General features: G+C 39.0%; 1 protein-coding gene and 1 pseudogene across 1 annotated transcript; one reads left to right on the top strand and one right to left on the bottom strand.

The window, feature by feature from the left end:
- Positions 1-235: 235 nt before the first annotated feature.
- LOC147633103 (xyloglucan endotransglucosylase protein 1-like) lies at positions 236-4,101 on the bottom strand. The gene is made up of 5 exons (XM_086805683.1): positions 3,801-4,101; positions 3,216-3,316; positions 2,766-2,959; positions 2,561-2,645; positions 236-511 (listed from the first exon to the last, which is right to left on the bottom strand). Exons 1-5 carry the CDS (start codon positions 3,913-3,915, stop codon positions 236-238), a joined length of 771 nt encoding a protein of 256 aa, XP_086661809.1. The 5' UTR covers positions 3,916-4,101.
- Positions 4,102-20,718: 16,617 nt separating this feature from the next.
- On the top strand, positions 20,719-26,683 carry LOC147633102 (xyloglucan endotransglucosylase protein 1-like; annotated as a pseudogene).
- Positions 26,684-27,962: the final 1,279 nt, after the last annotated feature.

Below are 27,962 nucleotides of genomic sequence, written 5' to 3'. Positions count from 1 at the left end.
TAGCACAGCGTTCCCCCCTCTCGGGGGGAGGGGGAAGAGCGAACGGATGTTCAGCAGGATGGACGGAAAGGGGAAGCAGGGCAGGGGCGATGGAGGCTTAGCATGCAGAGGAAGGGGTGCATGGGCGACACCTGGTCGCAAGCAGCGGCTACGCGTCGTTCATGCAACGGTTACTTTTCCCCTTGGTGTATTCTGATATCTCCTGCGGCTGCTTTAGCAAACAGCAAGTGAATCATCAAGCAGGCGCTGACACCATATAGTTTCTCTCCACCCAAGCCAATTTAGCAGCGTCGAGTGTGACAGGGGGAGCGGGGCTACCGACGGTGTTACAAGCGGCTATACCGCTACTACTGCTGGACGTGGCGACACAGGCATTGGCATTGAAGTTACGGTAGCTGGCGACGAAGGGGGCGTGGGTCCAGTCGATTTTGACCTGGCCGCCACGAGTTGCCCACTGGTCGCCGTTCCAGATGCTGGAATAGACGCCCATTGTAGAAGTTGAGAGGGGAGGCTACAGCCATGCTGGTGTTGCCATGGCTGCAGCATACACGAGAGCCAGAGCGAGAGGGAGAAGGAGACGCGCTCACAGTTGTGAATCGTTGTTGATTATTAATGAGAGAATACATTTATTTATAGTTATTGAGTTGTGCCTCTTCGTGTGTCCGTTCATTGCTCACATGCGTTCACACACATGCGGGCATTATAGCATTAATTCCTACACTCCCCCTTAATGCGAATGTCCGCATAAGGGTAAGTGAGAGCATGCTATGTGTCTAGTGATGTATGTATTGTGAATGCATGAGATATGCTATATTTTGTTTACATCATGAGTGAACAATTGAATGTGGTGAGCAAGGTTTAAAAAAAGTATATGAGTGTTGATGTCGATGTTGATGATGACGAAGACAACTTTAGGTACTCCATTGGAAATAATGATGTCGGTTATGCTTTATAGCCGCAACACTTTGATTCTCTTTGTGAGCTTGAACCATCCATTGAGCTCTCCCCCTCAAGCACATAAAGGGAATGAAATGTAGTTGCATTTGTACATGTCAAAAGGAAATTAATATATGAGTATAAGTTGAATTATAAAAAATATAGATGTGAAACGATGTTATTTACAAGTGTGTATGTACAATTAAGTTTAATTTGTCATCGCTCAGAGGCTACATTAAGGTAGCTTGTCAAAGACAGCGGTATTCTTATTAAGGATATAGCGTCACACCTATTTGTCCTTTTTAAGAGAGATTTTGGGTGACCTTTATTAACACCCTTTTGTGTTTCCATGCCTCTTGGGCTTCGCCAAGTTTCGGCGTTTTAGTTTGTTTTTTTTTTCTTTCTGGGATTGGCCACGTGGGTGCTGCAGACACTCAAACGGGCTCAATTGTGTTTGTTTCCCTCTTGGGGATTCCTTGCCGCTTTTGGGCTTTAGAGATGATCATTGTTAACACCTCATGTGTTTTCGTCCTCTTTGGGACACTGGCCACGACTTTTTGGGCTGTTTTATGGGTCATTGCCCATTTGGTAGGTCTTTGCCTTTTGTGGGTCTTTGCCCATTTGTGTTATTTATTTGTTTGTTTTAATCATTATTATTATTATTATTATTTGAAAAGTTTTTATCATTTTTGTATAAAATGTCATGTGTGCACGCAAATAGCCTGAAAGAGTAGGCATGTTTGCGCTCACGAATAGCCTGAATGTTTAGGCATGTTCGTGATGTGAGTAAATTATTAAATAAAATTATTTTTTGATAGATTATCAGTAAAATATTGATTTGTGTTAAATTTTTTGTGTTATTATTGGTTGTTCATAAATAAAATATTGATTTTTAAGTATTGTGGGTTTTTTTTAATAAAATAAAATTTATGGTTATTGTTAGTAAAAAAAAGTTTAGTATAGTTATTAAAATTATCTATGTTAAAGTTATATTTTTTTTAAATATTAAAAAAAAGGTTATTGTTAGTTGTTGCTTTTGTTGTTTAATTTTAAAAAAAATAAAAAAATACTTTTAAAAAAAACGTATGGTAGTTGGTTTCACCTTGCAGTGCGCACTGTATGTGGCTTCGCGAAGAGAGACGACATTTCCATGGACTCTTTGTGGGAAAACGAGAGGAAGCAGGAGAGACGCACAGGCCAGCACTTAGAGAAGGTAGAGGATAGGAGATGATGGGTGTGGAGAATCGTTGTGTTGGAGTAGGTGAGAGGAAGCGAAAACTTGGAAACCTTGGTGGGCTACAGGCACGCGATGGCAGGATGGTGATCTTGAGACGACGGAAGCGCGCAAGATTCGGCCCAGCACAGGCACTCCAGAAAAGGAGGCGTGATACCATGTAGAATTAGAAGGAGAAGATGCTACAGCCATGCTGGTGTTGCCATGGCTGCAGCATACACGAGAGCCAGAGCGAGAGGGAGAAGGAGACGCGCTCACAGTTGTGAATCGTTGTTGATTATTAATGAGAGAATACATTTATTTATAGTTATTGAGTTGTGCCTCTTCGTGTGTCCGTTCATTGCTCACATGCGTTCACACACATGCGGGCATTATAGCATTAATTCCTACACCCATGGGCTGCTTGTCCAAGTAGGCCTTCCCAGAACTCTCCTGGTTAGGGAAGGCGCGGATGGGCGTGCCATCCACGAGGAACCTACAAGTAATTATGCAGGCAAAATGAGATGAGAACGCACGTATCTTTCTTTCTGTATCCAAAAAGAAGAAGAAGAAGCGAAGGGCTATCTATATAGGTAGGCTTAATTTTTGTGCTTACAGGATTTGTTGTTTGGTCCAGGAGACGGAGTACGTGTGGAAATCGGCCGTGGGGTCGAACCACAGGAAGATGCGCTGTTCCCGGCCCCCCACTCCGCTGGCAAACACATTGGTCTGCAGAATGTAAGGCTCCCCAGACACGTTCCCCAGAAACTCGAAGTCCAGCTCGTCATGGTACGCCGATTGCGAGGAGAGCTGCACCACCACGTACACACGAGAAGCATATTTATCGTCATATAAAGCTCATGAACGTGTACACGGCCACGTTTCAGCTCAGATAATCAATGATAAAACCAGATCATTAAAACAATATAATCAATGTCCTCTTACACAGATGCACATTTAATAATACACTTATTTCAGCTGATGAACACACGGCAACCTGAGTATTCCTCACAGCTAACCATATCATGAACTAAAACAAGTATGCACATTTCTTTAATACACTTACGTAGTAGGCCGTCACAGTCCCTGCAGAGTCTCCCGGAACCAGCTTGATTTGCATGTCGATGTTGCCAAACAGATACTCCTCCTTAGATTTGAACCCGGATCCTGCCAACGTTAGACGCATCAACTCAACGGAACGATTTATATAAAGGCATTCATTAAATACATTAATGAATGACAGGTCAAGCTCGCAGTAGACGCTAGCTTATAAGACATATACTAATTGGACTATAGATCATCAATTATCTGAGACTCGTAATGCTCGCAGTAGTCGCTAGCTTAGAAGACATATAATAATTGGACTATAGATCAGCAATTATCTCTAGCTCGTAGATGTACATTATTAATGAACCTGCCAAATCAGCAAGACTAGCAGCTGCTCTACTGCATTGCATTGGACATTTGTTTGATTAAGTGCAGCCTGCAAGGATATTAACCTTCATGACATCTCGATATTCGATATCAAGCTCTACAGAATTATAATTGGTAACTCGATCACCACCATTAAGGCTATAACAACATATGATTCGATTAAATACACGTACGGTTGATAGAAACCTTCACATTTTGGATGGAGATAATATTGTACCCGAATTGCTATCCAAGAGTAGCTGAAGCTGCTCTCCTCCATTCAATACCTTCACTTTGGATGGGCTCCAAGTGACTTGGAAGTCACGGAAGAAGTCACCGGTTGCAGCAGGCATGATGAGCTCCGCTAGCAAGCCCAGAATGAGGAAGACGATTCAAGTCGACATTCCTTCTATCTTTGCTTTTGAATCAAAACAACGTTAAAAACACACTGTACCCCAAAGAATGTGATGAATGAGAGAGAGAGATTGAGAGAGAGAGAAAGAGAGAGAGAGAGAGAGAGAACGCCTAATGGCTTTGCATTTGTGGGCTGAGGATGGAGTCAGTCCCTTCAATATAGCTCAGCACCTTATTCACAACACTCGACCAAACACATCATAGAGTGAGATCAAATCAAGGTGACACATCACTCTCAAAACACACATCATAGAGTGAGATCAAATCAAGGTGAGCCATCACTCTCAAGGCACCAGCCCATTTATAAGGGATACATAGTCATGTGCAGTGAGTAGAAAAGGCGAGCTATCTCCCTTATTCATATCTCAACAACAGCAAAACAAGTATTGCTGCATACTGTGCACAATTGTTTGCCCCATATACTGTGCACAATTGTTTGCCCCATCATGCATGTTACTAGCGCCTAGCTATGGCCTAGCGATCTGGAGTGGACTCCCAAGCGCCAGCTCGCTTATTAGGACTAGTCGAGTAAAATCATTGGCAACGTCCTATCAAAAGCCTTTGTCCCTTATATGGGACTCCACCGTCGCATTCGCGGGCTCCAATATTGGCTAACGCCGAGTAGAATTACCCTGTAAAGAGCTCTTCCTACTACAAAGGTTACACACAAGTATACCTTTACCACCACCACTAGTCAAATATCGCTTCAAAACTATAACCATTCACTCTAAGAACATCCTTCAAAAAGCCTCTCTCTTTCCTACAAAAGTTACAAGTACACCCTTACTACACTCATAGATAGAGTTTCAAGAAAAAACACGCCATTAATTTCAAGGCGAACACACCTGGAGAGAATTACATTACCTTGCTTTGCTTTCTTGGAATTCTTAAAAATCGATAGTTATTAGCTGATGCTTGACAATAGTTTAATCTTCTATTCCATTTGTGCCATCATGCATCTCTTATTATTAGGAAATTAAATAATTCAATAGTGTATGTAATTTTGCCGTTTCTCTTTTTAAATGACAAATTGATCTTGTTACTAAATGTATGTCAATATCTTTGGAATGCCTCCTTAGCACATGATCCTTCCGCTTTGATTAGACAAGCTAAGAGAAACGCACATGTATCCTCTAGTGTCTACCTTGGAGCTATCTAGTTATACCAACCATACATGATAGCCTTGAGAACGACCTCATTTAAAGTTTTGAAAAAAGACATAAATGTTTTTAGTTTTGCCTTTTCTTTCTTCCCTTTCACTACAAGGGAATGGCCCACATAGTGATAGTGCAATATATTATTTTTGGCTTAGTGCATATGTATGCACCATTTTGGAATTAATATAGTTGGGATCATTGTACATAGTTATTGGGAAAATGATTTATTATCGTAAATACCTTAGACTTTGGAAAAAAGTCACTCTTGTAGTAAAAAAAAGCCCAATCTTGGAAAATGCATTCTTCTAATAGCTTCAAGGGCTATTTTTGTTAATATGATCTAAATATTGTGTGTGTGGCAGGAGGAGCCACACATGTCGAGGAGGATATTACATCCAATATTATGTTTCTTGTTTAATATCTTGATTTTTGGATTATTCTTTTAGTTTATTTGGACAACATGAATCTCCATGTGCAAGATCTTTTACATTCGTATCAGAGCATAAACAAATTCAAAGAAGAATTTGAGCATGGAGGTTTGTGAAGAAAAATAGAAAAAATAACTTTTGGAGGAAGCATTATAGACGGACTTCAAAAATTTGGGAGCTTCAATATATTTAGAATTCTATGTGAAGGGAAGAAGCCTGCAAGTTATGTAAAAATTGAGTTCTCTTGAATTTTGCTATAAGATTGCTGTGCAAGATTATTATTTTTGTTCATAGAACATGGATTTCTATTATTCTATTAGTTTTCTTGGGCGCCACAAATCTCCATCTGCAAAACCTTTTACACTAGTTATTATTAACACTCATGTCGATGCTTATACAAAATCTATTGTTTTGCTGTAGAATGGGATATATTGGGGTTGGTAGAGTTGCTAGCTTAGTCTATCTAGTTTTGCCACCATTGGTACCACAACATGTACTCAAATTTAAGAGATACTGAAGGAAAGGTGTTCGAAAGAAAGACATCCTTATACACACAAATTTGATTATATTGATATTGCTAAGAGCATCATTTACATCACTATGTTGCAAAAAAAAAACACAAAAAATAGACTATGTAATCGTCATCATTTCCTCCTTCCTCTTTTGGAATTCCCTACAAAAATATAGGTAGACCATAAGCTTTGTACTACCAAACCACACACATCAATCCACATTCATTTCATAAGTATTCCCATTCTCATCTAATCACATCTTTTTCTATCTCATCCAAGTTATATGCTTTCAAATGTAGTTAGCAAATCATTATTCTTATGGGCCCAATTAATTGAATGCCCTTTTCGCTCCACAAACTTCTTGAGAAGTGGAGATGTTATGTGCCTCCATGTATAGTCATACTTACATCTAGGCACAACCGGTGCTTTCTTTTATACACATTCATGAAAGATAATTGAGCACACATATGGTACAAGGCTATGCATAAACGCACGGAGTAACTATGAGGGATTCACTCACGAAGCATGCATAGAAGCATCCAATGTTGTTGTTGCCAAGGTGAGAAGCCCCCAAACCTTTGAGTCACGCTCTAGCTATCTCCAAATGTTGCTTATAATTGGCTAGGCTTATACAACATCGAGATATGAAAAAGGTTGTGGATAACACAGATTTTCCAATCCAAACAATATCAATGGAAATTGTGGAGAATTCGAAGGCATCATTGGGTGTTGTCAAACGAGTGCAAAGTGGTGATAAGTTAGATGCAAAGAGAGTAGAACACCGCATGATTGCCAACAAATCAATGGTAAAATAATATAGTGGTAGAGCAAAGTCGCTAAAGCCCTTGGTATTTAACCACCATGACATTTGAAGAAGCATCATGTCGACATAGAAGGAGCAGATTTCAAATGGGCTGATGGAGGTAAAAAGTATAGGAAAGATTTTATGAGTTTCAAGGTTGTTCAATGTGTCATCAACTTCTAGAAAGACAACACTAGCACTACTACACGATGATCCATTTTGGATGCCTAGTTTGGATGGTGGCTACGCATTCGAAATGAGCATCAATATAAACATATCCAATGGTTGTCAAAATAGGTGTCGAAAAAAATGTCGGAATAAGAGTCGAAGTAATCCTTGAAAAGCACATCAATTTTTTTTCTTATGACTTCTAAACAAATTTCAAGTGTGCACTTATTCGTACAGTCCTTATCAACCTAGTTTTTAAGTACTTTTCAAATAAATACAATATTTATAAAAATTAAAAAGCTAATATTTGTTTGCCAAATCATGCACTAATGATCCCAAATACAAGGATATATGTAGAAATATTTAAAAAAAATATGATAATCGTCTAGTAAAGACCCCATAATAGTCCCAAACAAGAAAATAGTGACAACAACCAAGTATTGCCTGGTAAATAAAAATTAAATAAGATGTTATAGCTCATCATTGACTCAGCGCAATCCACGACTCCACATACATCTATTTCTAGAAATACCTCTCCATCTGCATCTTCGTCAAATTATGGGTGTAGCCTCCTTTGTTAGAGTACAAGGTAGTTCATCTATATTGTCCTCTTCTATTTCAGGCATTAGAGGTGGTTGTGTTGAAAGCTGTTCTTTTATTTATTCTTTGAATTCTGGATTAGTGCCGCTATTGTGTTTGATTTTGGTTCAAGTTCTAGTTGTTGAATAACGATACCTTCATTTGATCCTTCTTCTAGTTGTTCAATTGGATAAATATATGTTTTGTGTGCTTCCTCAACCTCTACTTCGTATGATGTTTCCATATCTTAAAATATTTGTTTATTGTGTGGACCAATTTGGATTACAAACAACCACCTAGGATCTCTTGGGTCCACCTTAAAGACGACCTAGATAGAGTTTCAAGAAAAAACACGCCATTAATTTCAAGGCGAACACACCTTAAGAGAAAATCACATTACCTTGCTTTGCTTTCTTGGAATTCTTGAAAATCAATAATTATTAGCTAATTCTTCAGAATAGTTTAATCTTCTATTCCATTTATGCCATCATGCATCTCTTATTATTAGGAAAATTAAATAATTCACTAGCGTATCTAATTTTACCGTTTCTCTTTTTGAATGACAAATCGATCTTGTTACTAAATGTATCTCAATATCTTTGGAATTCCTCCTCCTTAGCACATGATCCTTCCCCTTTGATTAGACAAGTTAAGAGAAACGCACATAACTCTAGTGTCTACTTTGGAGCTATCTAGTTATACCAACCATACATGATAGCCTTGATACAACCTCATTAAAAGATTTGAAGAAAGACCTAAATGTTTTTAGTTTTGCCTTTTCTTTCTTCCCTTTCACTACAAGGGAATGACCCACATAGCGATAGTGCAATATATTATTTTTGGCTTAGTGCATATGTATGCACCATTTTGGAATTAATATAGTTGGGATCATTGTACATAGTTATTGGGAAAATGATTTATTATTGTTAATACCTTAGACTTTGGAAAAAAGTCACTCTTGTACTTAAAAAATCCCAATCTTTGAATATGCATTCTTCTAATAGCTCCAAGGGCTATTTTTGTTAATATAATCTAAATATTGTGTGTGTAGCAGGAGGAGCCACACATGTCAAGGACGATATTATGTTCAATATTATGTTTCTCTTTTATTATCTTGAATTTTGGATTATTCTTTTAGTTATTTGGACAACATGAATCTTCATGTGCAACATCTTTTACATTCGTATCAGAGCATGAACAAATTCAAAGAAGAATTCGAGCATGGAGGTTTGTGAAGAAAAATAAAAAAATAATCTTTTGGAGGAAGCATTGCAAAGAGAGTAGAACTCCACATGATTGCCAACAAATCAATGGTAAAACAATATAGTGGTAGCAAAGTCGCTAAAGCCCTTGGTATTCAACCACGACATTTGAAGAAGCATCATGTCGGCATAGAAGGAGTAGATTTCAAATGGGCTTATGTAGGTCGGACGCATAGGAAAGATTTTCTGAGTTTCAAGGTTGTTCAATGTGTCATCGACTTCTGGAAAGACAACACTAGCACTACTACAGGATGATCCATTTTGGACGCCTAGTTTAGATGTTGGCTACGCCTTCAAAATGAGCATCGATTTAAACGTCGCCAATTGACATAAAAATAGGTGTTGAAATAACTGTTGGAATAACAGTCGAAGTAATCGTAGAAAAGCACGTCAAAATGTTTTTTGACTTCTAAACAAATTTCAAGTGTGCACTTAATCTCATAGTCCTTATCAACCCAGATTTTAGGTACTTTTCAAATAATAGAATATTTATAAAATTAAAAAGCTAATATTTGTTTGCCAAATCATGCACTAATGATCCTAAATACAAGGATATATGTAGAAATATTTATAAAAAATATGGCAATTGTCTCCTAAGGCCCCCATTAATAGTCCCAAACAAGAAAATAGTGACAACAACCAAGTATTGCTTGGTAAATAAAAATGAAATAAATGTTATAGCTCATCATTGACTCAAGTAGATCCATTACTCCACATACATCTATTTCTAGAAATACCTCTCCATCTACATCTTTGTCAAATTATGGGTGCAGCCACCTTTATTAGAGTAGAATGTAGTTCATCTGTATCGTCCTCTTCTATTTTAGGCATGAGAGGTGGTTGTGTTGAAATCTGATCTTTTATTTCTTCTTTAAATTCTAGATTAGCTGTTGTGTTTGAATTTGGTTCAAGTTCTAGTTATTGAATAACTATACCTTCATTTGATCCTTCTTCTAGTTGTTCAACTAGATAAATATATGTTTCATGTGCTTCCTCAACCTCTACTTCATGTGATGTTTCCATATCTTAAAATATTTGTTTATTGTGTTGATCAATTTGGATTACAAATAACCACCAAGGATCTCTTGGGTCCACCATAAAGACGAATTTCTCATCACAATGCTCTGGTAGCACAAATGTGTCCCTTTGGTTTGTCCATATCTTTGTGGAGTCTACTTGAAAAAATTTGTTATTATCTCTGCGTATGGTTGCTTATGGTCCTTGAGACACTACCTTGAACCACTCCACATCAAAAATGAATATAGAAAACTTTCTGAACCCAACCTTGAGAATGTCTTATATCGTTCCACAGTAATCGAGCATGTTAACTTCACTACTTAGGTCAGTTGCACTTGAACGACTTTCTTGCATGAAAATTTCCTTGACACCGCAATCAAATATTGTTCTCTTCTTATCTATTCACTTCACTCGAAAGTGACAACCGCATGACCAAAGTGTAACAAGTTTGTGATACTGTAAGAAAAAGAAGATCATAAAATTGCATCAAGAACAAAAACTTTTACAAGACCTATGTCTTACAGTTTCTTGTTTACATATAAAATCTCACTTACATGGTAACAACAACCATATGCAAGATCCTCCTCCTCATTGCTTATAACCTCGCCACTATGCTTTGCTTGTTGTATGGTTTGCTGAAGCCATCTACTAGAAGGAAAGTCTAGAAGCTGAGTGAGTGAATATAGCTATTGCAATGCTCTAGTCGTTTGACTCTTTCTAAAATTCAAACAATCTTGGTATCTTTCCCTATTTGCTAGCTTATACCTCTCGATCCATTTATCCATAGCACATGAGTTGAGCATGCAAAATTTATTAATCTTCTCTCGCAACGCCATATCCATTGTTTGTTGAGTTTGCTGACGGCCTTTTACTTGATGAAATGGTTTTCCATTTCATCAAGCATATGCTTTGAGTCTTCTACCCTTAATTAAAGGGTATGACCAGCTAAAAGGTGTAAGGCATTCATGTCCTTGATACATGATAACCTGGATAGCGACCTCATTTACAGATTTAGACAAAGGCCTAAAAGTTTTTAGTTTATCCTTTGCTTTCTCCCATTTCACTACAAGGGAATGACCCATATACCAATAGTGAATTATATTATTTTTAGCTTAGTGCATATGTGTGCACCATTTTGGAATAAATATAGTTAGGATCATTGTATACAGTTATTAAGTAAATGATTTATTATTGTTAATAACTTAGACTTTGGAAAAAAGTCACTCTTGTAAAAAGAAAAGCCCAATCTTGGAAAAACCATTATTTTAATAGCTCCAAGGGCTATTTTTGTTAATATTATCTAAATATCATGTGTGTGGGTTGAGGAGCCACACATGTCAGGGAGGATATTATGCCGAATATTATGTTTCTTGTTTATTATCTTTATTTTTGGATTATTCTTTTAGTTTATTTAGACAACTTGAATCTCCATTTGTAATACCTTTTACATTCATATTGAAGGGAAGGTTTTCAAAAGAAATACATCCTTATACACACAAATTTGATTATATTGATATTCTATCCATCATCATGTCCTCCTTCCTCTTCGTCTTCATTGCAAGCCTCTTTCGGAATTCCCTACAGAATTATAGGAAGACCATAAGCTTTATACTACCAACCATAAGTTATATGCTTGCAAATGTAATTAGCAAATCATTATACGTATGTAGTTAATAACATGGTCGCGTTTAATTGAATGCCCTTAGTGCTCCTCAAACTTCTTGAGAAATGGAGATGTTATGTGCCTCCATGTATAGTCGTACTTATCTTACGTCCAGGCACCTGATGCTTTCTTTTACACACATTCGTGAAAGAAACTTGAAAACACATATGGTAAAAGGCTATGCATAAATGCATGGAGTAACTGTAAGGGATTCACTTACGAAGTATGCATGCAAACATCCGATGACGTTAGAAGCCCCCAAACCTTTGAGGAACGCTCTAGCTACCTCTACATATTTCTTATACTTCGCTAGGCTTACATGATATCTAGATATGAAAAAAGTTGTGGATAAGATAGATTTTCCAAGCTAGTTAATATCAATGGAAATTGTGGAGAGTTCAAAGATATCTTTGGGTGTTGTCAAAGGAGTGCAAAAAAATCGAAGCACCATGTTGACATAGAACGAGAATATTTCAAATGGCCTAATGGAGATCGAAAGTGCAGGAAAGATTTCCTAAGCTGTTAGGTTATTCAATGTGTCGTCAACTTCTAGAAAGACAACACTAGGATGTCTCCAAATAAGAAGGATATTTCCAAGTAAAGTCCTAGCCCAGAAAAGTATAAAGAGCATCCCACCCATTTCTTGGAGCTTAGAGAGGTACATCTTCCTTCTTTTACGTAGGTACATCATCTTGTAGTTAATTAGTACTATTAAAAAGTACTTATTAATATTATTTAAAACTATTACAATTAATTGCTACTATTTAGTCAAGTGTTTACTAGTCAACGAACTAAATAATACTATTTAATTAGAATTGTTTAGTATTATTTAGAACTTCATATTCACTATTTAGTTCACTGAAGTCCTATTTAACACTTAACATTAACTTGATGCATTTAGTACTCTGCACTATTTGACCAAGTACTATGTATTATTTAGAAGTATGTAGTACTATTTGGTACTTAGTAATTAGTACTATGTAGTACTATTAGTGTTATATAGGAGTACTAGTACTGTTATGAGAATATATTTGAAGTCCTCTAGAAAAATGTTATTTATTCCCTCTTGAGTAATTTGGGGACGCCTAGGTTACTCTTGCGTCATGCCAGCTAGGTTAATATCATGGGTGACACTACTATAAATATTAATACGTGTGGTATATGACGTATGTTTGAGGCCATCTATGATTATTTCAGTTAGGTTTGTATGGCAGGGTGATTCCTGGGGTACTTACGCCTGGTAGTCATGAGTTGGTTATGATTTGTGCCTGTTTAATATTTGTGGGATTAATTTAATTATTAATTGGGCTTATATTTTTAGGTGATGAAGACTATGGAAAATGAAGAGTTTACTTTGGAAGAAATGTCTTGGTTCATCACATTTAATTTTTGGCAAGCATAGTAGCTTGCAACCTTAGCAAATGATTTTTCAATTTTGAACTTTAGGAAAGATACATTTATCATGTGGAATTTATTAAAGCCTATGGCTTTACCCTAGTCCCAATATTTGACACTCTATTTTTGTAAAAGAAGAGTGCCGTGCTCTCTAAAAAGCACATTTTGTATATTTCGGGGCTATGGCCTAATTTTGGTGAAAAGAAAGCTAATAAAGAAATACTCTTGTGTGGGGGAAGGCCATGCACAAGGGGGGGGAAGATTGCACCCAACATGGTCTATTGAGCTAAGTATTTTAATTTTGTTAAGTGTTTGAATTTCAATTAATTTGATTTAGTTGAAGCTTGCAAGGCATTGGTTTTTATGGTTGAATCAATTCTTGTAAATTCTCTTCTCTTCCACAATCTATCCTAGAGTAAGATTCCGGTTGTAGTGGTATTAGAGCTTCAGCTAGGAGATTTGTGGAGAAGGTAGGAAAGGGCTTCATCTTCTCAAAAATCAAGAAAGTGCAGGAATTTATCCATAAAGATAAGTACTTTCATTTGCTTTATTTATTTACATCAAATAAAATAAAATTTTATTTATCTACATGATTTGCACAAGCACTATGGCAGATTTTCCTATCTCGCCATCAATTCAAGAGCAACTCCTTTCTTTACAACATCAAATTGTAGAAGAAAGAGAGAAGTGTATTGAATTGGAGAGACAGCTCACGAGTCGTAGACACAAGCGTGACTCTAAGCGTGACTCTTCGCTATCTTTTGATGACGAAGATGACACTATCCAAAGGACTGTAAATGCTACATTGCAAGCACAAAGGTCACAAAAAGAATCCAAGATTAGTCGGAAAGCTTTCACATTTCAAAATTATGACGGAAAGAAGGATGCTAGGGTCATTCTAGCTTGGCTTAGTCAACTAGATGACTATTTTTTAGGAGAAAAATTTTCAGAGAGTGATAAGATTAAATGTGCAGTCAATCATTTGGTAGACAGCACAGCTTTATGGTGGAGTGTAATAAAGCAAGGTCGTGACAAGCCAGATTCCTGGAAAAGATTTCAACGGCTGGTTAAAAAGCACTTTTTATCCTCACAATTCAAGTCTAAAGTTAGGCACCAATGGGACACTTTGCATCAACTTGAAAAGGAAACTATGTCACAGTATGTAGAAAAGTTCTGAAATACTTTATTACAGGTGCAGGTTGTGGAGAGAGTCAGCGAGAAGGACCAAAAGAGGAAATTCATTTCGAGCCTTAGATCTACCATTAGAGCCGATGTGAATATGTTTCGACCTCATTCACTATCTACTGCAATATCTTTGGCAACTAATTCTGAACGCAAAAATGGTTTTCCTAAAGAGATTAAAGCACATGAGGGTACTTCTTCTAAACCATTTACTAAATCTTTTTATGCTCCAAAGAACATATATAAACCAGGTTATGACAAAGGCAAGGAGGACGTTAAAGGCAATATGAGTACCAATAAGAAAGTCAATGGTGGAAAACCGAAGGCACCTCCTATCAAATGTTTCAAATGCCACAAAGAAGGTCACATAGCACCGAATTGTGCAGAGCGTACCAAGAGTTCGACACCAGCTGCAGTAGCTGCTCGAGTCAATATGATTGAAGAAGACGAATCATTCAAGCAAGAGGGTAATTCCGATCCAGACTACTCAGAACAAGAAGGTAAACCTCATGTTCATTCTTTGCTTAAAATAAAAGGAACAATAAATGGACATGAAGTTCTTATTTTGCATGATGATGGTAGTACACATGATTTCATTTCTGAAAAGGCACTTAGAGCATTAAATCTTCATTCTTCACCTACGCACTATAAAGTCAAAGCAGCATTTACTGGAACAAAGTATAATTGCATGCAAGAGGTGAAAGGTTTGGATTTATGCATCAAGCCTTTAACAGAAAAGAGGGATTTCTTAGTTGCACCTTTACAAGGGGTAGATATAATTTTGGGTATGCCTTGGAGACACATGTACAACCCTTTTATAGACTATGACACTCATAGCATTTGTCTAAGGAAGGACAATGAAAATATTTTCCTCCAGTGTCTAGTCAAAGGAGAAATGAGTCCTTTGTTGAGTCACACTCAAGCAAAGAGAGCTCTAAGAAAAAGAGACAAGACTTATATGGTATGGGTTAACCAGCTTGATGCTGAGTCTGACACATCCAAAAGTCCAAAGTTTGATCTTTTTATCTCCAAATTTAGTGACTGTTTTATGGAAGATCTACCTCCAGGATTACCTAAGTCTAGACCTGAGGATCATATAATTGACTTATTGCTTGGAAATTCTCCGCCTTGTAAAGCTCCCTATAGAGTCAACAATTTAGAGCAAAAAGAAATCCAAAACCAAATCGAAGACTTGCTAGAGAGAGGCCTTATTCGACCTAGTAGTTCACCTTTTGGAGCTCCAGTCCTTCTTGTTAAGAAGAAGAACGGAACTTTTCGAGTGTGTATAGACTATCGTGCATTGAATAAGATTACTGTCAAGAACAGATATCCTATTCCTAGGGTAGATGATCTTCTTGACAAGCTTAGAGGATCAAAGGTCTTTAGCAAGATTGACCTAAAGTCTAGGTATCATCAAGTTCGCATGACTGAATCTGACATTTTTAAGACAGCTTTTAGAACACAAACTGGTCATTATGAGTTTTTGGTTATGCCATTTGGTTTGACCAATGCTCCAGCTACTTTCAGCCGTATGATGAATTGCATATTCCTTAAGTTTCAAAGTTTTGTTATAGTGTTCTTTGATGACATTCTTGTTTTCAGCAAGGATCGACAAGAGCATGAACAACACTTGGAACAAGTGTTCAATCTTTTGAGAGAAAATGAATTGTATGTCAATCCTGAAAAGAGTTCTTTCTTTCAAAAAGAGATTGAATACTTAGGTCATATAGTGTCGGCTAAAGGGATTCGTGTAGATCCTAACAAAATTGAGTGCATAGCTTCTTGGCCTATGGCTAGAAACATACATGATCTTAGATCTTTTCTTGGCCTATGTAGTTATTATAGGAAGTTCGTCAAGAATTTTGCTTATATTGCTCATCCTTTGACTGAACTCCTTAAGAAAGCTACAAATTTCAATTGGACTGAAAAGCAAGATAAATCTTTTGCAACACTCAAGAATGCTTTAACACAAGCACTAGTTCTAACACTACGTGATTTTCAAAGACCATTCTTTATAGTACTGACTGATGCTAGTGGCAAAGGATTTGGAGCTGTTCTTATGTAAGACAACCATCCTATTGCTTATCAGAGTAGAAAGCTCAAGCTTGCAGAGCAAAATTATAGCACATATGACAAGGAATTAGTAGCAGTAGTGCATGCTTTGAAAATTTAGAAACATTACCTAATGGGTTCTGAATTTCTTATCAAGACGGATCAACAAAGCATTAGGCATTTGCTTACGCAACCCCTTATTTCAGATAGGCACATCAAATGGGCATCTTTCATTCAAAGTTTCCAACCTATGATTCAATACCAACGTGGAAAAGAAAATGTTGTTGCCGATGCTTTGAGTCAAAGACCAAATATCAACAACATTTTCATTATTGAAAGTGAACCATTTGTACTTATGAAAGAAACTTATGAAGTTGATCCAGATTTTTCTGAAATATGGATCAAATTGCGTGAAAACAATTGGACACCTCAAGGAAGTTATTCTCATAATGATGGCTATCTTTTCTTTGAGAAAAGATTGTGTGTTACTCAACCTTATAGACAACTTGTCTTGGAAGAGATGCACCAACCACCATTTGTGGGACATAGAGGAGTTTCCGCAACACTTCAAGTAGTTTCTCGAGAATTCTTTTGGCCTCATTTGAAGAATGATGTAGCTAAATTTATAGCTGAATGTAACATTTGCCAAGCAATTAAAAGCTACAAAGACAAAGCTTTAGGATTGTTTATGCCTCTACCCATTCCAAATAGACCATGGGAACAAGTGTCTATGGACTTCATTACTGGCTTTCCTACTACTTCCAATCATCATGACATGATTTGGACAATAGTGGACAGGTTTAGTAAGCAAGCCTATTTCATTCCATGTAAAAAGACACTAACTTCTCAGCAAGCCGCGAACATATTTGTCAAGCAAATCTTTGTTCATCATGGACTACCCAAAGTGATAGTTTCTGATAGAGATTCTAAATTTTGTAGCCACTTTTGGCTTGCTCTTTTCTCAAACTTAGGCACTAAGTTAGATTTTTCCACGGCTTTCCATCCGGAATCGAATGGACAGACCGAAGTCACAAATAGCACTATCTTAGATATGCTTAGAGCCTATGTTTCCCAGCAACCTAATGCATGGGATAAGTACATACACCTACTCCAATTTGCTTATAATAATACTCCTCATACTGCTACTGGTCGAGCACCATTTGAGATTATCTATGGTAGAGCTTTGCCTATTCCGGCTACTAGACTCTCCCATAAGATTGAAGCTGCTGACCAATATGTTAGAGACTTTGATCGCATTTTATCTGAAGTGCGTGATTGTATTGCAAGAGCTCAAGAGAAGTATACATCTCAAGCAAATAGGAAGCGTAAAGATTTTTCATTTCAAGAAGGTGATTATGTACTTTTGAGAATTGAAAAATGGCGATTAAAGAGTGTGGAAAAATTCCCTACAGTTAAGCTAGCGCCTAGATATTATGGGCCATTTAAAATCTTTCATAAGATTAATGATGTGGCCTATAGACTAGAGCTTCCATCTAATTGGAATATCCACAATTCTTTTCATATCCATCTCTTGAAACCCTTTCGAGGAACACTTCCTACTCACCCAACATATGAGGAACCACCTCTTATTGAAGGAGAGGAAGAAGTCTTAGTTCCTGATGCTATCATTGATCAAGAGATAACAACAACAAGAACAGGTAATCAATACTTCAAGTATCTTTTGACTTTCAAGAATCATCCTCAAGAAGATGCTAAATGGATGCCTGAGAGATTTTTTCGAGTTTACCTTGAAATTCTTCATTCTTTTCAAACCCAACAAATCCGCAATTGAGGACAATTGCAAACTCAAGCAAGAGGGATGTCATAAGAATATATTTTAAGTCCTCTAGAAAAATATTATTTATCCCCTCTTGAGTAATTTGGGGATGCCTAGGTTACTCTTGCGTCATACCCGCTAGGTTAATATCATGGGTGACACCACTAAAAATATTAATACGTATGGTATATGACGTATATTTGAGGCCATCTATGATTATTTCAGTTAGGTTTGTATGCCAGGGTGATTCCTGGGGTACTTACGCATGGTAGTCATGAGTTGGTTATGATTTGTGCCTGTTTAATATTTGTGAGATTAATTTAATTATTAATTAGGCTTATATTTTCAGGTGATGAAGACTATGGAAAATGAAGAGTTTACTTTGGAAGAAATGTCTTGGTTCATCACATTTAATTTTTGGCAAGCATAGTAGCTTGCAACCTTAGCAAATGATTTTTCCATTTCGAACTTTAGGAAAGATACATTTATCATGTGGAATTTATTAAAGCCTATGGCTTTACCCTAGTCCCAATATTTGACACTCTATTTTTGTAAAATAAGAGTGCCCTGCTCTCTAAAAAGTACATTTTGTATATTTTGGGGCTATGGCCTAATTCTGGTGAAAAGAAAGCTAATAAAGAAATACTCTTGTGTGGGGGAAGGCCACGCACAAGAAGAGGGAAGATTGCACCCAACATGGTCTATTGAGCTAAGTATTTTAATTTTGTTAAGTGTTTGAATTTCAATTAATTTGATTTAGTTGAAGCTTGCAAGGCATTGGTTTTTATGGTTGAATCAATTCTTGTGAATTCTCTACTCTTTCAGAGACACTATTTAACACTATTAGAGACACTATCTAGTTTTAACAAGTACTATTTGACAATACTAAAGTAGTGTTTAGTATTAGTTATAATAGCTGTAGTTCAACCCTATGTATATAAAACTATTAGAAACACTATTTAGTACTACTAAAAATATTATCTAGTTCTATCAAATATACTCGTTATTACTGAATAGTGCTATTAATAGTACTTTTTTAATAATAATATTATACAATACTATTATTAGTACTCTGTAATACTAAATAGTATTGTTTAGTATTTTTAATAATTGTTTAATAATATTGGTTGTAATAACATTCAAAACTTCTTGAAACTCTATTTAGTAATATTAAACAATAGTATTTAGTAATATTATTGAGTAGGACTTAGTATCGAATAGTATTGTTTAATATTCATAAATAGTTATTCTTTTCCATGTACCAACTCTTTTGATTATTGATTGTATAGGCAAACCTCTTCATGAATTTCATAGAGGAGGGGAAGGATCAAGTGCTAAGGATGAATTCCAAAGATATTGACATACATTTAGTAACAAGATCGATTTGTCATTCAAAAAGAGAAACGACAAAATTAGATATGCTAGTGAATTATTTAATTTTCCTAATAATAACAGATGCATGATGGCACAAATGGAATAGAAGATTAAACTATTCTCAAGCATCAGCTAATAACTATCCATTTTTAAGAATTCCAAGAGAGCAAAGCAAGGTAATGTAATTTTCTGGAGGTGTGTTCGCCTTGAGATTAATGGCGTGTTTTTTCTTGAAACTCTATCTATGAGTGTGCTAAGGGTGTACTTGTAACCTTTGTAGGAAGAGATTTTTGTAGGATATTGCTCATAAAGTGAGAACGATTTTAGTGTGAGGGACAAGCTTGAGTACTTTTGAAGCAAATTGACCGGGGACATACTTGTAACCTTTGTAGAATGAGGCATTTGAAGGATGAATGTGAATGATTTTAGTGAGAGGGAGAGGATTGAGTTTGCAAGCAATTTGACTAGTGGTAAGTGTACATACTTGTGTACCCTTTATGTGGGTAGAATGTGTACCCGCTTGACTAGTTTGGAATCAAATTCTCTAGGGATATACTTGTAACCTTTGTGGAAAGAGAGGCTTTTTGAAGGATGTTCTTAGACTGTGAATGAGAGGCTTTTTGAAGGATGTTCTTAGACTGTGAATGAGTATAGTTTTGAAGCAATTTGACTAGTGGTGGTGGTAAAGGTAGACTTGTGTAACCTTTGTAGTAGGAAGAGCTCTTTACAGGGCGTTGTCAATAAATAATTCTACTCGGCGTTAGCCATTGGAGCCCGCGAATGCGACGATGGAGTCCCATATGAGGGACAAAGGCTTTTCATAGGATGTTGCCAATGATTTTACTCGACTAGCCCAATGCTGCAATAGAGAAGATCAGGACGTCCAAATATGCGAGCTGGCGCTTGGGAGTCCAGTCCAAATCGCTAGGCCACAGCTAGGCGCTAGTAACATGCATGATGAGGCAAACAATTGTGCACAGTATATAGTTTTGCTGTTGTTGAGATATGAATAAGGGAGATAGCTCGCTTTAGATGTCCACCCACCACTACACACAACAAGGACAGGGGCTAGTACTCTAGCACGCCTTCTCTACTTTCACTGCACATGACTATGTATCCCTTATAAATGGGCTGGTGCCTTGAGAGTGATGGCTCACCTTGATTTGATCTCACTCTATGTTGTGTTTCGTCGAGTGTTGTGAATACGCTGCTGAGCTATATTAAAGGGACTGACTCCATCCTCAGCCCACAAATGCAACGCCATTAGCCGTTCTCTCTCTCTCTCTCTCTCTCTCTCTCTCTCTCATTCATCACATTCTTTGGGGTACAGTGTGTGTTTAACGTTGTTTTGATTCAAAAGCAAAGATAGAAGGAATGTCGACTAGAATCGTCTTCCTCATTCTGGGCTTGCTAGCGGAGCTCATCATGCCTGCTGCAACCGGTGACTTCTTCCGTGACTTCCAAGTCACTTGGAGCCCATCCAAAGTGAAGGTATTGAATGGAGGAGAGCAGCTTCAGCTACTCTTGGATAGAAATTCGGGTACACTATTATCTCCATCCAAAATGTGAAGGTTTCTATCAACCGTACGTGTATTTAATCGAATCATATGTTGTTATAGCCTTAATGGTGGTGATCGAGATACCAATTATAATTCTGTAGAGCTTGATATCGAATATCGAGATGTCATGAAGGTTAATATCCTTGCAGGCTGCACTTAATCAAACAAATGTCCAATGCAATGCAGTAGAGCAGGTGCTAGTCTTGATGATTTGGCAGGTTCATTAATAATGTACATCTACGAGCTTGAGATAATTGATGATCTATAGTCCAATTATTATATGTCTTCTAAGCTAGCGAGCATTGCGAGCATTACGAGTCAGAGATAATTGATGATCTATAGTCCAATTAGGATATGTCAATTAGTATATGTCTTATAAGCTAGCGTCTACTGCGAGCTTGACCTGTCATTCATTAATGTATTTAATGAATGCCCTCATATAAATCGTTCCGTTGAATTGATGCGTCTAACGTTGGCAGGATCCGGGTTCAAATCTAAGGAGGACTCAGGAGTATCTTCAAAAAAGGGGCTAGTATATTAGTGAAGAAAGGAGGAATCCAAGATACAATTGCCACGTGTCCAACATGCAGTGGACAAGTGGCTGGAGAGAAACGTGTAGTCGCATGTGACTACACGTGTGACTACACGTGCTATTTGTCTCTCTACTGGCTATCTGTCACTTCCTCTCGATTGAGGCAACTCCACCCTGCATGCATCCTTATCTCTCGTTCGGTTCTGCGCCTGGGGGTGGCTTGATGAGGCTCATCTCTTCTCCCTTTCTGGCGCACAGCTACCTCAGCTCGCGGGGATCTGCCTTCATCACGATTTTCCTCCCGGCGAGAGCTTGGTGTACTTTGAGAAGGTGCTCCTGGTGAGGTGGAGGAGGCAAGCTCTCAGGTAATTTTCTCAACTGAAGGGGTTTTCCTGGTTGTTCTACTTTATTCATTATGCTGACGCCTCGAGGGATGGGAGGCATCCAAGGTGCGTCTCCTTTGTATGGCGGTCTCCCCGGTCAGCCTGGAACCTCTGGTTCTTCTACACAGACTTGCTGGTGGGGTGATGAGATCTGCGAAGCCTCCGCTGAGCTGGACCGCTTCTCCTCCTTCCTAGTGTCGATCGGTCAGCCTGGAACCTCTGGTTCTTCTACACAGACTTGCTGGTGGGGTGACGAGATCTGCGAAGCCTCCGCTGAGCCGGACCGCTTCTCCTCCTCCTTCCTAGTGTCGATCGGTCTCCTCTCTCTTCTTCCCCTCGCAAAAGGTCTGCCTAACCGAAGGGTCCTTCTTGCTCACCACTCTGAGCGACGGATGGGGCTTTGCTGGGGAGCATCTTCTTGCTATTGGTATCACTTCCTCTCCCTTTTTAAACTATTTCGATCCATGTGTAGGAGCCCTTAATGGGGCCAAAGGGGGATCTCCCTCAGTATGGTACCTTCTTTCATCTAGGTTCACCAGCACGGCAGGAGGCGGGCAGGCACCCTCTCTCAGGTAACGGTTGAGCAAGTTCAGGGTATCTCTGCTCTGATTCTTTTCCCTTCCTTGCAGGTGCATCAAAGGGATGTGGGGCTTTACCTGGTTGTTCGAGTTCGTCCCTTTTGCAGGCTCCCTCAAAGGGATGCTGGAGGACTTTCCATCTGTGTGGTTCCTTCTTCTTTCTTGATCCACGAGTCCGACTGGAGGAGGAACAGTCTGCCTGGAGGAGGAACAGCCTGTCCTACAGGTCACTTGCCGAGGCTTATCCCTCATTGTCTCTGCCTTCTTGCAGGGATCTGGTTGGCATTTATATTGTACTTTGATAGCATCCTGAATTGTACTTCAGATGTCTATTGTAACCTACTGTGGGGGTTCGCATTGAAAATACTGATTAGAGGCATGATAACTGCATGTAGAACATCTTTACAGACTACAGATTAAGTCAATTAGTGATCTGTCTTTGGTCATGACTAGACTGATTTTTTCTCTGATTGAGTCCAGTTTGAACTTGGTAAAGTCTGAGGCTTTCTTGTTGTATTTGATTTCTAGCTTTTTCTCAGAGCTGATTAGAGAAGGCATTCTTTTAGACCAGTATCTGCTGCATGTTGTGCTTAAACTAACTGAAAGCGGAGGTCCTTTGATTTCTGGATTGTTGAACGTTGCTGCTATTCTCAACATCCATGCATGCCATAGATATTCGCTTCTAATGACGTTCCAAAGAGTATCTGAACATCCTAAGGCTTCTCCCAGTAAAATCTGTTTCCAGGTTAAAGCTTTGCCCCATTTAGATACTATGTTTTGAAGTAGATTGAAAGATTGAGAGATGTGGTGGCACTGTAGGAAAATGTGTATATCATCTTCTGGGAGTCCACATCTTGCACATTGATTAGATGTCACATTGAATTTAGCTGCCTTAACTTGGGTCCATAGGGCTCTATAAGCAATGAGCCATGCTAGGCATGACTTCTTGGGGTCAGTGTGGGGGTTCCAGAGGTTCTTAAGGATATTGTACCATTTTTTCCGGTCCCACTGAGTGTTCCATCTACGATTGAGGGGTAGGTGGATGGGTGGAGCTTTAGTCATCTTAGGGATGGGGAGAAGAGGTTTATTGCTTGTCCATTGGTAAGCACATATGTTGAAGGCAGAGGGGTTGTTTAGCTTCCAGGTCTCCTGCTGATCCCATTTCGAGGTTCTGCTTTGCACGAGGTCCAGCTCAGGGGTCCTGCAGTCGAATTTAGCCACAAGTTCAGCTCTTGAGAGCCAGGTTCCGAACTGTTGATCTCTGAGATCTGCCCAGGTTACAATGCCTCTCTTGTGAAGGTTTAGCGCTATTTGGGCTTCCTCTGGTTGAAGGGGAGGGAAAGGGAGAGTGGACCACCAGCATGAGTCCCAGGCCAGAGCGCCTTTTGAAATGCGGAGGTTTGGGACTGGGTTTAGGAACATTTTGATGTTATTCCAAGCTTTCCATATTGAGGACACTAGTTGACTGCCTTTGGGAGAGATGGGGAACTTGGAAATAACTATGGTTGAGAGGGGCAGGTTGTTCCATTTATTGAGGCCCGTGATGACAAACCTGGGGGTATCCTTGAGGAGAAGTTGAGCCCAGTCTCCAGAGGGGTTAGCACATGCTCTTATGATCCACTTAGCTGCCATTCTATTGGCAGTGATCCTGATATCCTGAAAACCTAGTCCTCCCTTTGCTTTAGGGGTGGTGCAGATGTCCCACTTGACTTTGGGTATGCTCTTGTTCCAAGGGTCGCCGCCCCAGAGAAAGTTCCTACACAGCTTGGTAAAGTTGTTGAGGTCAGAATCTGGTGGCCTCCAGCAGCTGATAAAATAGATGGTATAGGGCAGAATGAAGTGGTTGAGAACCATGATCCTCCCTGCCAAAGTAAGCTGTTTTCTTTTCCATCTCAGAAGCTTGTTGTCTATTTTTTCCATGACCCACTGCCATCTTTGTCTTAGAGTGACCTTAAAGCCCATAGGTATTCCTAGGAGCCTGAAGATCTCACCGTCCTGGATGAGATTGCAGCCTGCTTCCTTAAGCCAGTCAGGCGGTGGTTCTATGAGTGATTTGATACCTGTTTTATAATGGTTGATTGAAGAACCTGAGGCCATGCAATAGATAGCATTCCCAGAGAGCCTTTATACTTCCTTCTTCATTAGCTATCAAGCAATTAGTGTCATCAGCAAACATCTGTGTGCACATCTGGTCTCCATTAGGGAGCTTTATTCCAGTTATCTCTCCTTTTTTCATCTTGTCCTTGATGAGCCAGTTGAGGCCGTCTGAGGCTATGGCATATAAGAGGGGGGCTAACGGGCAACCTTGTCTGATGCTCTTTTGAAGCGGGAAGGGGGCAGAGAGCTCTCCGTTGTAGATTATCTTGGCTTTGGCATTGCCGAAGAGGGTTTTGACCATGTGGGTGAAATGGGGTCCCAAACTCATATCCCTTAATGATTGGAGGATGAAGTCCCAGTGGATTCTGTCATATGCTTTTTCAAAGTCGATCTTTATGAAGAGAAAATCTGTATTGGTTTTCTCTGCATATTCAAAGCCTTCCCAAAGTGCTATGCTGGCGTCTAGGATGTATCTGCCCTTCATGAATCCTTTCTGTTCCTTATTTATCCAGCTATTCATGTGCTCGGACAGACGGTGGGCAAGGGCTTTGGCGATGATCTTGTACACACTGTTAAGCATGGTAAGAGGTCTCCAGTTTCCTACGTCCTCCTTAGGGCCTTTTTTGTGAATAAACTTGATAAGGCCTTGATTAGATTGGGTGGGCAATGCTCCGTATTTGATCGCTTCTTGCCACACTTGGAGGATGGGGTCTACTAATACCTCGCTGAAGGTTTGGTAGAATTCAGCAGCCAAGCCGTCTTCCCCTGGGCTTTTATTAGGTTTGAGAGATAATATTACCTCTTTTATTTCCTCGTGGGAGATGTCCCGCTCCAGAACTTTTGCTAGATTAGGAGGAATAGTGGCTTCCCTTGCATCTTTGATGGTCTGCATGCATCGACATGCAAATCAAGCTGGTGTGCATACTTGTTTTAGTTCATGATATGGTTAGCTGTGAGGACTACTCAGGTTGCCGTGTGTTCCTCAGCTAAAATAAGTGTATTATTAAATGTGCATCTGTGAAAGAGGACATTGATTATATTGTTTTAATGATCTGGTTTTATCATTGATTATCTGAGCTGAAACGTTGCCGTGTACACGTTCATGAGCTTTATATGACAATAAATATGCTTCTCGTGTGTACGTGGTGGGACGTGGATGTGGTGCAGCTCTCCTCGCAATCGGCGTACCATGACGAGCTGGACTTCGAGTTTCTGGGGAACGTGTCTGGGGCGCCTTACATTCTGCAGACCAATGTATTTGCCAGCGGAGTGGGAGGCCGGGAGCAGCGCATCTTCCTGTTTCAAACCATCAAGCTGTCCAAGGAAATCCATAATAATAGGATCTTCTTCCACACTCTCCACATCCGCATCACAAACCATCTTCACTTCATCACAAGTCTCTACCCCATCCTCCTCCCTTTCTGTATAATCCGGCAAAAAATCTTCCTCAAAGCATTCTATATCCAGCTCCTCTTCCTTCTTATCATTAGCCAATCCCAAGGCATCATCCTCTTTGCTTCCATGTGCATGCATATCATCCAGATCACTGTCATGTACAGCCACGACTTCCAAATCCAAAGAAGAATCCACTGGCAACTCCTCATCTTCACTTTGCTCCTTCACCTGCTTTTCATCCACCTGCACATGCTTCAAAGACTCCGTCTCCTGGACCAAACAACAAATCCTGTAAGCACAAAAATTAAGCCTACCTATATAGATAGCCCTTCGCTTCTTCTTCTTCTTTTTGCATACAGAAAGAAAGATACGTGCGTTCTCATCTCATTTTGCCTCATAATTACTTGTAGGTTCCTCGTGGATGGCACGCCCATCCGCGCCTTCCCTAACCAGGAGAGTTCTGGGAAGGCCTACTTGGACAAGCAGCCCATGGGCGTCTATTCCAGCATCTAGAACGGCGACCAGTGGGCAACTCGTGGCGGCCAGGTCAAAATCGACTGGACCCACGCCCCCTTCGTCGCCAGCTACCGTAACTTCAATGCCAATGCCTGTGTCGCCACGTCCAGCAGTAGTAGCGGTATAGCCGCTTGTAACACCGTCGGTAGCCCCGCTCCCCCTGTCACACTCGACGCTGCTAAATTGGCTTGGGTGGAGAGAAACTATATGGTGTACAATTATTGCACAGACCACGCACGCTATGCAACTCCCCCCTCAGAATGCAGAGCTGCTGCATGAAAGGGATGTTGTTTGTAAGCATTTTAACTTCTCAACAATATTATTATTATTCAGTTATACATAAAAACACCAATAAGAATATCACGATTTATTATCAGCATAGTGGCCAAGTTAAATGTTGCTAACGGAATACGGATTTTTCTACAAATTGAGTCTACTTATGTAATCATTAAATACACCAATATTATTTCTCACACAAGGTAAAGCCATGTAGAGGACAACTCGTTTAAATGCTTAAACAGACTTAATTCTTCAAATTATGTCTCTGGTTATGCAATCATTAAATACGCCATTTGTTGGTACAGCTCTTGAAAGTTAACCTTCCACCTAGAGTTCAAGCTCTCATCATACAAGAGAGGGAGAGAGAAACCAATATAGCTGTCCAAAACACATGTGAGATTTTGGACTATCCACTAAAAGACTCGCGTGCTCCAAGCAAATGTCTAGACGTCTCAACTTTTTTACCTTCTTCGACGTGCACCTTATAAAAAAATAGAACCTCGACTCTCCAAAGGTTCACAATCATCTCCCCACACACAACACTAATTAATTAATGTTAAAAACCGTTTCAGACCCTTATTAACATAACTGAAGCATATTTTACATTCCAACCAAAGCGTGCCATTAAATGTTAGTGACGTAATATTGATTTTCCTATAAACTAAGTCTATTTATGTAATCATTAAATACACCAGTATTATTTTTCACAGAAGGTAGATAACATGGATTAAGTCTGTTCATGTTATCATTAAATACACCAGTATTATTTTCCACAAAAGTTAGGACTCAATAGTTTCTAAGAGTTCTACCATACTCCGAACGACTTTTTCCGAGCAAACTCAAAAACCGAGGCAGGGCATGGCAAAAGGCCTCCTATAGAGAAGTAGATGGATAGTGAGTGAAGACTAAGTGAGCAATAATGGTAGAGGGAGCAATAGAATAAAAGAGAGCATAGTGGTTTTACTTCAACACATATCTTTTGGCACATTTATAAGTACATTGACACCAAACCATATAAATATTGATTGTGAGTTTCAAGAAGAGAGAGTCATAGGTAGTGCACATACTTGCCAATCAAGCGGCATTTACAACACAAAACTGGGAACTCAAGATGGATTCACAACTTAAAATTGGGTGCCAAAAACTAGGGAAGACAATACCTAGAAAAGGGGCTACAATCAGCATAGCATTGCTTGGTCATTTTTGTTGATGAGCACATGACATCACATGAGAGCTTGTCATCATAATGATAAGTTGTGGACTCCCGAATACATCTTAT

Source organism: Cibotium barometz, chromosome 12 (genome assembly GCF_041138505.1).
Source record: "Cibotium barometz isolate CiBa-2024 chromosome 12, ASM4113850v1, whole genome shotgun sequence".
Taxonomy (NCBI): domain Eukaryota; kingdom Viridiplantae; phylum Streptophyta; class Polypodiopsida; order Cyatheales; family Cibotiaceae; genus Cibotium; species Cibotium barometz.
Note: the sequence above shows the minus strand (reverse complement) of the source record. Positions and strands in the feature narration are given on the sequence as shown.